The 14,678-nt window shown below is 40.7% G+C and overlaps 1 protein-coding gene across 1 annotated transcript; it reads right to left on the bottom strand.

Annotated features, from left to right (window-relative positions):
* Positions 1–9,441: 9,441 nt before the first annotated feature.
* Positions 9,442–11,263, bottom strand: LOC136153292 (germ cell-less protein-like 2). The gene has a single exon (XM_065914944.1). It carries the CDS (start codon positions 11,205–11,207, stop codon positions 9,705–9,707), a length of 1,503 nt encoding a protein of 500 aa, XP_065771016.1. The 5' UTR covers positions 11,208–11,263; the 3' UTR covers positions 9,442–9,704.
* Between the last annotated feature and the right edge of the window lie 3,415 nt (positions 11,264–14,678).

Consider the following 14,678-nt stretch of genomic DNA (forward strand, 5'->3'; position numbering starts at 1 on the left):
AGCTTCTCTTCTTTGACAAATAACAATAGTTACCCAGGAATAAAAAAATAGTTCTGTGATAGCCCAGGAGATCACTTACATTTTATTTTCTTTTATTTTGTTCCAAAGTGGAAAAAAACCTGAGAATAACTGCCACTTTCAAATGCCTGCATTATCCCATCCCCCAGGCTGGTACTACTCAATACCAAGAGGTAACTTCCCAGCCTGAGAGAGTTTGGAAAAGGAGAGAGAGTGAGCAGCTAGCCTTCCCAGCCATTCTATGCACTACACTAAGAACCTGCTTTGGGTTGACCTCACGTATAAATGGGACTTCCCTGATGGCTAAGTGGTAAAGAATCTGCCTGCAGTGCTGGAGACAGAGGAGACATGGGTTCGATCCCTGGGTCAGTAAGATCTTCTGGAGGAGGAAATAGCAACCCACTCCAGTATTCTTGCTTGTAAAATTCCATGGACAGAGGACCCTGGTGGGTTACAGTCCATAGGTTCGCAAAGAGTTGGACACAACCGACCATGCACACACCTATAAACAAAAACTGAGATGTACAGAGATGAGTAGGAACAAGGAAGAAGGGCAGGGGCTACCTGTATCAGGCCCAGGGCAGGAGTGACTGTGGTTCCCAGTGGTTTGCTCTGTGGTTCCCATCAGCCATTGCTACTGATGTCCTCAATGAAAAGCAAAAGTGAAAGTCACTGAGTCTTGTCCGACTCTTTGTGACCCCATGGACTATACAGTCCATGGAATTCTCCGGGCTAGAATACTGGAGTGGGTAGCCTTCCCCTTCTCCAGGGGATCTTCCCAACTCAGGGATCGAACCCAGGTCTCCTGCATTGCAGGTGGATTCTTTACCAGCTGAGCCACAAGGGAAGCCTGATGACCTCAATAGCCTTCCCATATGCTGCAGATATGCCGAGCTTACATCAGTCAGGACCTTATCAGAGGATCAGAGAGAACTGATCCATAGAGGACCTCAGGATCTTTTGCCACTGAGGATCCCCAAACTTTTCACATTCACAAAAGCCTGTTGCCTGAGTCCCTCCCTGCTCACTTCTTTTTCCTCAGCTGCCCAGTCCAGCACCCCCACAAAAGCCCTTGGCCCTGGGATTTGTACTGGGAGTCCACTCTAGCCTCTGAAGCTGTGCCTTGGCCAAATCCCACTATGAGAGGATCTGCAGCTAGCACTTCTAGATGAACAAGGACATGACAATAGCACAGGGTCTTGCAGCTTCTCATGTGCCCAGATCTGGCATGATTCTTGTCACTGGATTTTTCTGCTGTGATGTACCTTTGACTATCCCCTGCAGCAACACACTGATATCAAAGGCCTCTAAGATGCTCATGGGCCTATATCTGGCCCTGTCTACTGTCACTGGCCTGTATCACTGCATATATGCACAGCTAGCAACTACAGCCTTGAATCTGCATACCCTACGTTCTGTCACCAACCTCTACAGCTTTGTATACATTTGACTAGCTCCTCTGGTACATGAGTGCACACTGACAGCCCAGGCCTGCACAGCTGTTTGTGCATCCAGATCTAGCCCCAACTGCTGTCACTGCACCACCAGGCATGCCCACAGCTAGCACCTACAGTTCTACGCTTTCCTAATACTAGCTCCAACTCCTGTCCACATCCTTCACTGACATGTGTGTGCTCATGGTAAGCCCCTGCAACCACACAAGGACGTGAAGGACATGCCAACAGGGAGATGCCTCTGTATCAGGAGCTGGTCCTAATCCCTGTTGGAGGCCTGCACCTCACATGAGCCAACTCTTAAAGGTATGGGCATGCCCCTGCACTGTTAGCTCCTATTCCCTTCACTGGCCACTGCCATTATTCACATGCCTGTGGGTAGCCCCTGTAGCCACATGAGTTCATGTCAACAGCCCAGGTCTTTACAGCTGCTCAGGTGCCCTGAGTCAGCACAGACTCCTGTCACTGGCCTATGCCACCATACCTGAACAGAAGTAACTCCTGCAGACATACACCTGCACAATATCTTCTCCAACTACCTTCAGTGGAGCACTGGCCATACAGGATATCTGTGTATAGCCCCTGAAACCACAGAAGTGCACATTGACAGATTGGGACATCACAGTTGCTCATTTACCTGTAGTTGGCCCCAGCCCCTGCCACTGACCCTGGGCCTCACCACAGCTCATGTGCCTATAGCCAGGCCCTGCTACTATGCAGGACCCACAGCTCATCCACATAGCCAAGCATGTGCACTGGAGCCATTGGTTCTGGCCACCACCACCACCTGCCCACATTCTTCACTGCTGTATCTGGAGTAAATGATGAGGACTCCATCAGTCTTTGCAGTCACAATGAACCCTTCACTGACTTTCACTGTCAAAGATCACATAAGCTGTCCACATTTTGGACACCACCTTCACAAACTGAGAAGACATCACATCCTACTTGGCATAACATTTCATCAGATCCAGGGCCACAGCACATTCTAGCATTCCACCCAAGGTCAGCTGAGTGACCTTCCTTACTAAGGACAATCTGTAAAGTTTAGACTAGTTTGCTGCCACTTCAAATTTTCAGACACCTATGAAGGCTACAGGGATCACAAAGAAATAGGGAAACATGATTCCCCCCCTCCACAGGAATACAATAAACCGTCAATAACTGGCCTAAAAAAAAGTGGAGAGCCATGAACTGCCTGAGAAAGAATTAAAAATAATTGTTCCAAAAAAGTTCAGAAAGCTACGGGAGAAGAGATATACACAATTTAGCAAAATGAGAAATACAACGCAAGAGAAAAAGTAGAAATTCAACAAAGATATAAACACAAAATTTGCTTTTATGTCAATTTGTCTTAAGAACAAAATTTTGGAGCTAAATAATAGAATGAGCTAAGACTGGAATGTGCATGCACGCTAAGTCGCTTCAGCTCTGTCTGACTCTCATGACCCTATGGACTGTAGTCCTCCGGATTCCTCTGTCCATGGGATTCTCCAGGCAAGAATACTGGAGTGGGTTGCCATGCATTCCTCCAGGGGATCTTCCCTATACAGGGATTGAACCCATGTCTCTTATGTCTCCTGCATCGGCAGGTGCTTTCCTTACTACTAGAGCAACCTGGAAAGCCCTAAAATGTAACAGTCAAGCAGAAGAATCAGCGAATGTGAACACGGATCACTTGAAATTATCCAGGTAGAGTGAAAAGAGGAAAGTGAAAAGAGTGAAAAGTAGAAAGAAATGAAGAAAACTAATAGGACTTAGGTAACACCAACTAACTAAACGCCATTTGTATTGCAGGAATCCCAGAAGTAGAAAAGAGAGAGAGAGAAAGGTAAGATAGATTATTTTAAAAATAATGAAATGAAAACTTTCCAAATCTGGGGCTTTGCCCAGATGAACATCCAGGCACATAAAATATAAAGATCTTAAACTAGATTCAACTCAAGGAAGACTTCACCAAGGCATTAAAGTAAAACTGTCAAAAAATTGAAGACAGAGGACAGAATCTTGAGGCAGTAAGAGAAAAGAAGCTTGTCACACAAAATGGAACCCCCCATAAGGTTATAAGAGGGTTTCTCAGAAGAAACCTTGCAGGCCAGGTGAGAGTGGGATAATATATTCTGACAGAGCTGAAAGAAAAAATAAACTGCCAGCCAAGAATACTTTGCCTGGCAAAGTTACCTTTCTGAAATGAAGGTGAGAAAAAAATGCCTCCAAATAAAAAGCAGAAGATATTACACGTAGAACTGCCGTATCAGAAATATTAAAGGGAGTTCTTCAAGTATAAAAGAAGGAATAATAACTAGTAACATGAAATCATGTAATGGTATAAAACTGGCAAGTAAAGGCAAACATAGAGTCAAATTCAAAATACATTAATATTCAATCAGTTCAATTCAGTTGCTCAGTCCTGTCCGACTCTTTGAGACCCCATGGACTGCAGCACGCCAGGTCTCCCTGTCCATCACCAACGCCCGGAGTTTACACAACTCATGTCCATTGAGTCAGTGTTGCCATCCAACCATCTCATCCTCTGTCGTCCTATTCTCCACGCTCCTTCAATCTTTCCCAGCATCAGAGTCTTTTCAAATGAGTCAGCTCTTCACATCAGATGGCCAAAGTCTTGGAGTTTCAGCTTCAACATCAGTCCTTCCAATGAACACTCAGGACTGACGTCCTTTAGGAAGGACTGGTTGGATCTCCTTGCAGTCTAAGGGACTCTCAAGAGCCTTCTCCAACACCACAGTTCAAGAACATCAATTCTTTGGTGCTCAGCTTTCTTTATAGACCAACTCTCACATCCATATATGACTACTGGAGAAACCATAGTTTGACTAGATGGACCTTTGTTGGTAAAGTAATGTCTCTGCTTTTTAATATGCTGTCTAGGTCAAAGTGTACGTGTCTTTTAATTTCATGGCTGCAGTCACCATCTGCAGTGATTTTGGAGCCCCTCAAAATAAACTCTGCCACTGTTTCCACTGTTTTCCCATCTATTTGCCATGAAGTGACGGGGTCATACACCATGATCTTAGTTTCCTGAATGTTGAGTTTTAAGCCAACATTTTTGCTCTCCTCTTTCACTTTCATCAAGAGGCTCTTTAGTTCTTCTTCACTTTCTGCAACAAGGGTGGTGTCATCTGCATATCTGAGGTTATTGATATTTCTCCTGGCAATCTTGATTCCAGCTTGTGCTTCATCCAGCCCAGCGTTTCTCATGATGTACTCTGCATATAAGTTAAATAAGCAGGGTGACAATATACAGCCTTGATGTATTCCTTTTCCTATTTGGAACCAATCTGTTGTTCCGTGTCCAATTCTAATTATTACTTGCTGACCTGCATACAGATTTCTCAAGAGGCAGGTCAGGTGGTCTGGTATTCCCATCTCTTTCAGAATTTTCCACAGTTTATTGTGATCCACACAGTCAAAGGCTTTGGCATAGTCAGTAAATCAGAAATATATGTTTTTCTAGAACTCTGTTGCTTTTTCGATGATCCAGCGAATGTTGGCAATTTGATCTCTGGTTCCTCTGCCTTTCTAAATCCATATTGGACATCTGGATGTTCACGGTTCATGTGCTGTTGAGAATTTTGAGCATTACTTTACTAGAGTGTGAGATGAGTGCAATTGTGCGGTAGTTTGAGCATTCTTTGCAATTGCCTTTCTTTGGGATTGGAATGAAAACTGACCTTTTCCAGTCCTGTGGCCACTGCTGAGTTTTGCAAATTGGTGGGCATATTAAGTGCAGCACTTTAACAGCATCATCTTTTAGGATTTGAAATAGCTCAACTATTTGAAATAGCTCACCTCCACTAGCACTGTTCATAATGATGCTTCCTAAGGTCCACTTGACTTCACATTCCAGGATGTCTGGCTCTAGGTGAGTGATCACACCATCAGGATTATCTGGGTCATGAAGATTTTTTTTTTTTTTGTATAGTTCTGTGTATTGTTTCCACCTCTTCCTAATATCTTCTGCTTCTGTTAGGTCCATACCATTTCTATCCTTTATTGAGCCCATCTTTGCATGAAGTTTTCCCTTGGTATCTCTAATTTTCTAGAAGAGATCTCTAGTCTTTCCCATTCCATTGTTTTCCTCTATTTCTTTGCAGTGATCACCGAGGAAGGCTTTCTTATCTCTCCTGGCTATTCTTTGGAACTCAGTATTCAAATGCATATATCTTTCCTTTTCTCCTTTGCTTTTCTCTTCTCTTCTTTTCACAGCTATTTGTAAGGCCCCCTCAGACAGCCATTTTGTTTTTTGCATTTCTTTTTCTTGAGGATGGTCTTGATCCCTGTCTCCTGAACAGTGTCATGAACCTCTGTCCATAGTTCATCAGGCACCCTATCAGATCTAGTCCCTTAAATCTATTTCTCACTTCCCCTGTATAATTGTAAGAGATTTGACTTAGGTCATACCTGAGTGGTCTAGTGGTTTTCCCTACTTTCTTCAATTGAAGTCTGAACTTGGCAATAAGGAGTTCATGATCTGAGTCACAGTCAGCTCCCAGTCTCTTCTTTGCTGACTGTGTAGAGCTTCTCCACCTTTCGCTGCAAAGAATATAATCAATCTGCTTTTGGTGTTGGCCAAAGAGTCTGGTGATGTCCATGTGTACAGCGTTCCCTTGTGTTGTTGGAAGAGGATGTTTGCTACGACCAGTGCGTTCTCTTGGCAAAATTCTATTAGCCTTTGCTCTGCTTCATTCTGTACTCCAAGGCCAAATTTGCCTGTTATTCCAAGTGTTTCTTGACTTCCTACTTTTGCATGCCAGTCCCCTATGTTGAGAAAGACATTTTTGGGGGGTGTTAGTTCTAAAAGGTCTTGTAGGTCTTCATAGAACCGTTCAATTCCAGCTTCTTCAGCATTACTGGTCAGGGCATAGACTTTGATTAGTGTGCTATTGAATGGTTTACCTTGGAAACGAACAGAGATCATTCTGTCGTTTTTGAGATTGTATTCAAGTACTACATTTTGGACTCCTTTCTTGACTATGATAGCTACTCCATTTGTTCTAAGGGATTCTTGCCCACGGTAGTAGATATAATGGTCATCTGAGTTAAATTCACCCATTCCTGTCCATTTTTGTTTGCTAATTCCTGAAATGTTGACATTCACTCTTGCCATCTCGCTGACCACTTCCAATTTGCCTTGATTCATGTACCTAACATTCCAGGTTCCTATGTGTACAGCTACATGTCAAAGACTTACATTAGAACACTTCCTAACACCATACACAAAAATAAGTCAAAATGGATTAAAGACTGAAATGTAAGGCCAAATATTAGAAAACTTTTAGAAGAAAACATAAGTAGTACACTCTTTGACATAAATGGCAGCAAGATCCTTTGTGACCCTCCTTCTACAGTAATGAAAATAAAAAAATAAATTTGAAGCTAATAAAACATAAAAGCCTTTTCAGAGCAAACAAACTGTAAACAAGGTGAAAAAACAGTCCTCAGAATGGGAGAAAAATAATTGCAAATGAAGAAACTGACAAAGGATTAATATCAAAAATATACAAGCACCTCATGCAGCTCAATATAAAAAACACTAAACATCTAATCAAAAACTGATCAGAAGACATCAACAGACACTTCTCCAAAGAAGACATACAGATTGCTAAAACACGAAAAGATGCTCAACATTTATCATCATTAGAGAAATGTATGTTAAAACTCCAATGAGGTTTCATTTCACACAGGTCAGAATAGCCATCATCAAAATATCTACAAACAATGAATGCTAGAGAGGATATGGAGAAAAGGGAAGCCTCTTTCATTGTTGCTGTAAATTGATACAAACACTATGGAGAATGGTATGGAGGTTTCTTACAAAACTAGCAGTAAAACTACCATATGACCCAGAAATTCCATTAGTCTGAGAAAGCTGTAATTCAAAAATACACATGTACCCCAGTGTTAATTGCAGCACTATTTACAATAGTCAGGACATGGAAGCAACTTAGATGTCCATTGACAGATGACTGGATAAAGAAGATGTGATGCATATATACAATGGAGTGTTACTCAGCCATCAAAGGAACAAAATTGGGTCATTCACAGTGATGTAGAAGAACCTAGAGTCTGTCACAAAGAGTAAATTAAGTCAGAAAGAGAAAATGAAATATAATATTTTAATGCTTATAGCTAGAAAATGTTATTTTTTTATCCATTTTGTATATCTAGAAAATGTAATTTTTTGAGAATCTAGAAAAAATGTTACAGATGAAACTATTTGCAGGGCAGGAATAGATATGCAGACCTAGAGAATGAGCATGTGGACAAAGGCAGGAAAGGGGAAGGTGAGGCAATTTGGGAGATTAAGGTTTACATATATACACTACCATGTGTAAAATAGATAGCTGTTGGGAAGCTGCTGTGTAGCACAGGGAGTTCAGCTCAGTGCTCTGTGATGACCAAGAGGCATAGGATGGAGTGGGTGGGAGTGAGGCTAAAGGAGGGAGGGTACATATTTGCACACATAGCTGATTCACATTGGTGTACAGCAGAAACTAACACAACATTGTAAAGCTCTTATACTTCAATTTTAAAAATATTAAAAATTGAAAAAAAAAGAAATGTGAAAAGAAGACAAATTAGGTAAAATGTTTGCTAGAAGGAACTTTTAAGGATATGAAGAACTTCACTTTGCTCTCAGTGGCGTGAGAACAATACCCAAGAAAATGGTAACCTGAAATAATACAAAATTATTATGCAAATGCTGATTAATCATATTACTGTCAATTCACTTTCTCAGTCTAAATAAATTTCAAATATATGTCATTAATAATCATGATATAATTAACTTGAAGGTTCATATGCCTTGTGAGAATACGAGGGCCTTGTAAATAAAAGTTAAAAAAGAACTGCAGGAAGCATATTAAAGAAAATTACTGTCAATTGCATGCTTGGTACTCAAGAAGAGATATAATCAATATGTGTGTTCATAGAGAAAGGCAGTTATATTAATAGCAATATAAAACATTTGCATAAATATTACAATATTAAATATTCTATATACAAATATTAACATTTGACATTCAAGTATTCAATAAATATTTGAAAGTTGCACTAGTCAGCTGGCCAGACTGGGCCTTCTCTTCCTAGCTCAGGAATTGTTTAGAAGACATATTTATAATGAAAAAACTTTTTATGCTATTGGCTTCTATTTTGAAATAAATGTTACGTTAAATATCCTGGCCTGAAATGGGTAACCTTGCCTTTCTCCAGGGCATTTTCCTGACCCAGGGTTCAAATCCAGGTGTCCCACATTGCAGGCAGATTCTTTACCAACTGAGCTATCAGGGAAGCCCAAATATCCTGCAAAGAATGAATTCTGACAAAAATGAGAAGTATGAATATAAAGAATATAAAAACAAACAGAAAGAATGAAGAAGATACTTTGAGATTACTGATATCTACATATTCATAGGAATGAATGATGTTTGTGGAAATCCATTTTAGTCTATAGTGCCTAGTTAGCCATTTCAAAAATTATTTCTCTTTGAACTTTACAAACTTATAAATATATATGTGCATATATGTATATATACATATATAATGTTATTTGTATGTATTTAATATAATATATAAAATTATATGGAATAGTACTACATATTTATATACTATGTGATTATTATATATAATGACGTATAGCATGTATTATTACATTAACATATGATACATATATAGTATGTCATATTGTAAAACCTGACATTGTCTGATAATTTGTAACTCTATAATACAGAAATCAAAAAAGAATCTCTAATCTCAGGTTTTACTTCATGATTCATTTTCTTCTATAATATAGTGCTTCAAATAAAGCTACATTTGCACAATCATTTCAGCAAGGAAGAGAATTCTTTATTCTGTCTCAATACTGGTTAGGGTAAAATTTATCCAGGAAGTTAGTTTCTTTTTGGTTCCTTGGAAATATAATCTATTATTTCCATTTGGGGCATGGCTGTTGATGGTAAATGAAAAGCAAAAGATGTCTTTTTGGTTTCAGCAGTGACTATTCGGTTTCACAGATATTTCCTTGAAATTGAACTTTTTCTTCACAGATACATAGAAATAAAATGAAGACAGTAATTTATGATAGTTTCTACATTCAAAATATTATTTTCTTTTGCTGTTGTTCATCTTTATTGTGTGTAACAGTAGGGCCATTAAATGAAATGAGACACCAGAAGTTTTCAAAATGCTAAACTAGCCTAATTGGCAATGTCATTAATTTCCTGGATTTTCTAATGATATAAACAGGAAGTTGCAGAATATATATAACGGGAAGCTCAAAGGTATACTATCCAGTTTCATTACCCTTTTTTCCTTTTTCTTTTTAAAGGTAAGGATTTTATAACCAGTTGTTTTCCTGAGCCTCAGTTTTCCACTAGAATCAAAATATACCAAAGTTAATCTGAATGCAATATTTCTTTGAGGTTGTAAACAGATGGAGCCATCATGTGGCCGACTGAAAGCATTTTGTTTGAAACTTATATAATGGTTGGTGAAGGTGACATACAAATGAACACCAAAGTTGTAACCGGGCCACTTCCAGGAGTATTTTCCATCTCTGACAATCTTTTTGCCACATCTCATGCTATATTCTTCAAGTTCGGTTTCATTGATGTCTCTAGGACCAATTTCCCTGTATTGTTGTGCTGTAAGCAAGGTAAACCATTGTCGTTTATAAACACACGATAACCATTCTGAAGGTATTAGAGCATCTTGTTCAATAACTCTTATGGAGGCCAGGTCACAGATGACGTGCTGAAACCTCAAATTTTTAAATACTGGTTGAAATGCTATGCCTTGTTCAGTTTCAAGAAAGGAAATGCTACCATTATGTTCCCTGTGCCTGGAAAACCAGTTGTTTGCCCTAACTAAAAGCTGTTTCCTTTTGCCTTTCCAACCTGGGTTAAGGCGGAGGAACATCCACTGTTTAAGTGTAGTATATATATCGATTTCCTTTTGCATTACTAATAAATTAGAGGAGGAAATGACCAGATTCATAAGATCTGTACTGAGTCCTTTGTAAAGTTCAACACTTGGATGAGTCATCAGATTGTGGAGAAGCCACTCAAAGCACCTTGTCTTTACAGAATGTAACCCATAGGTCTCTGCTGCCGCATAGAAGCTACATACAGTTTTCACATTAATTGTTTCCTTCATGGTCTTATCACACTGCTGAATTAAGTCCTCTACTTGAAGCAGGCTTGCAGTTGCCAAAACTCCTGGAACTTGAAAGGGCTCAATTAAGACATATTCATTCCTGTACAATGAGCCTAATACAAAATGCAAGGATTCTACATTTATATTCTGGTCATTAATCTCCAGGTCAATAATATCGTTGTGACATTCTTTCCAAGAATCTCTAAACATTGTAGCAAAGTAGTTCGACTGACATAAAAACATTTTGTGTAAACACCATACTTGCCCCAGAGCACGGATTTTAATGTCACTGGTTTCCCCATTTAAAAATAAAGTTTGGTAAGCATGCTCAGATGTGATCTTAACTTTTTTACCCTGGCTTGTACAGGCGACTTGCTGTAGATCCTCCTCCTGGTCTAGAAACGTGTGGCTCCTCTCAGACTCTGGGCCCAAGCCGGGACGGGTGCTCCGTTTGCGTTTGCGGCTGCCAGACACATAACTGGGGCCTGCCTCGGGTTCTGGCTGCTGCAGTTCCTCTGTGCTGGATTCCCTGCAACGCAGATTCCGACCGAAGGGCCCCATAGATAAAGGCTCTTAGAGCCCCTAGAGAGACTGCTGTTGAGACTTCCCTGCCACAGCATTGCTGTGGCCTGCCACCTCTGCTTAGGCCCTAGTTTCCCTTGGAGATTTTAGCACAGTCCCAAACGTCACAGTGGAGGCTCTGCATACTTCATTGTCTGCTCCAGCCCCTCCCTTCCTGTGGCCCCGCCCCTGCCTCCAGTCTTCTGTTCAGTCTAGCCTACTGTTCCTTCAGGGCCCCTGCCTCCAGGTTTTCCTTGAAAATGCTTTCCTATAAGGGAAATGACTGAATCAAAGGCTTTTGGATCACAGTGTTAAGGAGTGTACAGATTCACATTTCTACTGCAAGTGGGAGAATTCTTTTCTCCACTGTCAGCAGTGTTGAATATAATCATCTACCTTTGACTTTTAGTAATTTTAAAAAGATGAACAGTGGTATACCATTATCTTATTATTCCTCTTTCATTACAGAGAAGGCAAACTTTTATTTGATGTGTGTGTGTATATGCATATATATACTATACATATATAATTTGTATATATGTATAATTTTGAAATATCAATAGAGAGAAAGAGATATTTCAAAATTTCCTGATAAGGTACATCTTCATATTCTTTGCTTATTTCTTTTTATGAAAATTACACTTTTCATAAGTGTTTTATGAACACTTTTCATGAAAAGTGTTCGTCACTAAGGCCTGTCTAACTTTTGGAAAGCCTATGGACTTGTAGCCTGCCAGGCTCTTCTGTCCATGGGATTCTCAGGAAAGAATACTGGAGTGGGTAGCCATTTCCTTCTCCAGGGGATCTTCCTGAACCAGGGATTGAACCCTGGTCTCCCACATTGTGGGCAGTTTCTGTACTGTCTGAGCCATCAAAGAAGCCCCCAAAGAAAGTGTTAGTCACTTGATCATGTCCAATTCTTTGTGACCCCATGGACTGCAACCTGCCAGGGTCCTCTGTCCATGAAAGTCTCCAGGCAAGAAAACTGTAGTGGGTTGCCATTTCCTTCTCCAGGGAAATTCCTGACACAGGGATCAAACCCGGTATCCTGCACTGCAGGCAGACTCTTTACCATTTGATCTACCAGGGAAATGTTTATTTCTGTATTTATATACATTTTCTCCTTAGTGACTGTCAAACGCTTACTAGCTTGTTATAAAGATTACACGTATGTATGGTGTGCATGCATGCTAAGTCACCTTCAGTCGTGTCCCACTCTTTATGACCCTATGGACTGTAGCACAGCAGGCTCCTCTGTCTATGGGGATTCTCCAGGCAAGAATGCTGGAGTGGGTTGCCATGACTTCCTCCAGGGCATCTGTCTGATCCAGGTATCAAACCTGCATCTCTTACCTCTCCTGAATTGGCAGGTGGGTTCCTTGCTACTAGTGCCACCTGGGAAGCCCATATGTATGCATATATACATATAAAAATGAAGATTGTTAAAGTGTTATATTTTGTTGTTGTTCAGTCACTCAGTCGTGTCCAACTTTTTGTGACCCCATAGACTGCAGCACACCAGGCTTTCCTCTCTTTCACCATCTCCTGGAGCTTGCTCAAACTCATGTCCATTGAATCAGAGATGCCATTCAACCATCACGTCCTCTGCCGTCCTCTTCTCCTCCTGCCTTCGATCTTTCCCAGCATCAGGGTCTTTTGTAATGAGTTGGCTCTTCGCATCAGGTGGCCAAAGTATTAGAGCTTCAGTTTCAGCATTGGTCCTTCCAAGGAATATTCGAGATTGATTTCCTTTAGGATTGGCTGATTTGATCTCCTTGCTGTCCGAAGGACTCTCAAGAGTCTTCTCCAACACCACAGTTCAAAAGCATCAACTCTTTGGCACTCAGCCTTCTTTATGGTCCAATTCTCACATCCATACATGACTACTGGAAAAATCATAGCTTTTATTATGCAGCCCAGAATTTTGCATGATGTACTCTGGATATAAGTTAAATAATCGGGGTGACAATATACAACCTTGTCATACTCCTTTCCCAATTTGGAACCAGTCCATTGTCCAATAGCTGGTTCTAACTGTTGCTTCTTAATCTGCATACAGTTTTCTCAGGAGGCAGGTAATGTAATGTGGTCTGGTATTCCCATCTCTTGAAGAATTTTCCACAGTTTGTTGTGATACACACAGTCAAAGCCTCAGGAAGCATCACTGAAGTCAATGAAGCAGAAGTAGATTTTTTATTAATTCTTTCTTTTTCTGTGATCCAGTGGATGTTGCCAATTTGACCCCTGATTTCTCTGCCTTTTCTAAATTCAGCTTGAACATCTGGAAGTTCTCAGTTCACATACTGTTGAAGCCTGGCTTGGAGAATTTTGAGCATTATTTTGCTAGAATGTGAGATGAGTGTAATTGTGCAGTAGCTTGAACATTCTTTGACATTCCCCTTCTTTAGGAGTGGAATGGAAGCTGATTTTTTTTTCCAGTCCTGTGGTCACTGCTTGGTTTTCCATATTTGCTGGCATATTGAGTGCAGAACGTTAACAGCATTATGTTTCAGGATTTGAAATAGCTCAGCTGGAATTCCATCACCTCCACTAGCTTTGTTAGCAGTGATGCTTCCTATGGCTCACTTGACTTTACACTCCAAGATGTCTGGCTGTAGGTGAGTGATCACACCATCATGGTTATCTGGGTTATTAAGATCTTTTTGTATAGTTCTGTGTATTTCTTGCCACCTCTTCTTTATATCTTCTACTTCTTTCAGGGGATTCTTGACCACAGTAGTAGATATAGTGGTCATTTGAATGAAGTTAGCCCATTCTTGTCAATTTTAGTTCACTGATCCCTAAGATGTCAGTGTTCACTCTTGCCATCTTCTGTTTGACCACATCCAAATTATCTTGATTCAGGGACCTGATGGGGCTTCCCAGGTGGTGCTAGTGGTAAAGAACTCGCCTGCCAATGCAGGAGATATAAGAGATGTGGGTTTGATCCCTGGGTTGGGAAGATTCCCCTGGAAGAGGACATGGCAACCCACTCCAGTATTCTTTCCTGAAAAATCCCATGGACAGAGGAGCCTGGCGGGCTAGAGTCCATAGCACCACAAAGTCCGACACAACTGAAGTGGCTTAGCATGCACACAGGCACATGGACCTAACATTTTAGGTTCTTATGCAATATTCTCTTTACAACATCAGACTTTACTTTCACCACCAGACACATCCACAACTGAGTGTTGTTTCTGCTTCGGCCCAGCCACTTCAGTCTTTCATGAGCTATTAGTAATTGCCCTCTGTTCTTGCTCAGTAGCATATTGGACACATTCCGACCTGCGGAGCTCATCTTACAGTGTCATAACTTTTTGCCTTTTCATATTGCCCATGGGGTTCTTCAGGCAAAAATACTGGTGTGTGTTGCCATTTCCTTCTCCGGTGGACCACATTTGGTCAAAACTCTTCAATATGACCCATCTATCTTTGGCTGCCCCGCATAACATGGCTCATAGCTTCATTGTG

This window comes from Muntiacus reevesi, chromosome X (assembly GCF_963930625.1).
Source record: "Muntiacus reevesi chromosome X, mMunRee1.1, whole genome shotgun sequence".
Lineage (NCBI taxonomy): Eukaryota > Metazoa > Chordata > Mammalia > Artiodactyla > Cervidae > Muntiacus > Muntiacus reevesi.

Bases quoted from the DNA above. Each gene is read 5' to 3' on its own strand.
- LOC136153292 (XM_065914944.1), bottom strand. From the start codon at position 11,207: ATGGGGCCCTTCGGTCGGAATCTGCGTTGCAGGGAATCCAGCACAGAG.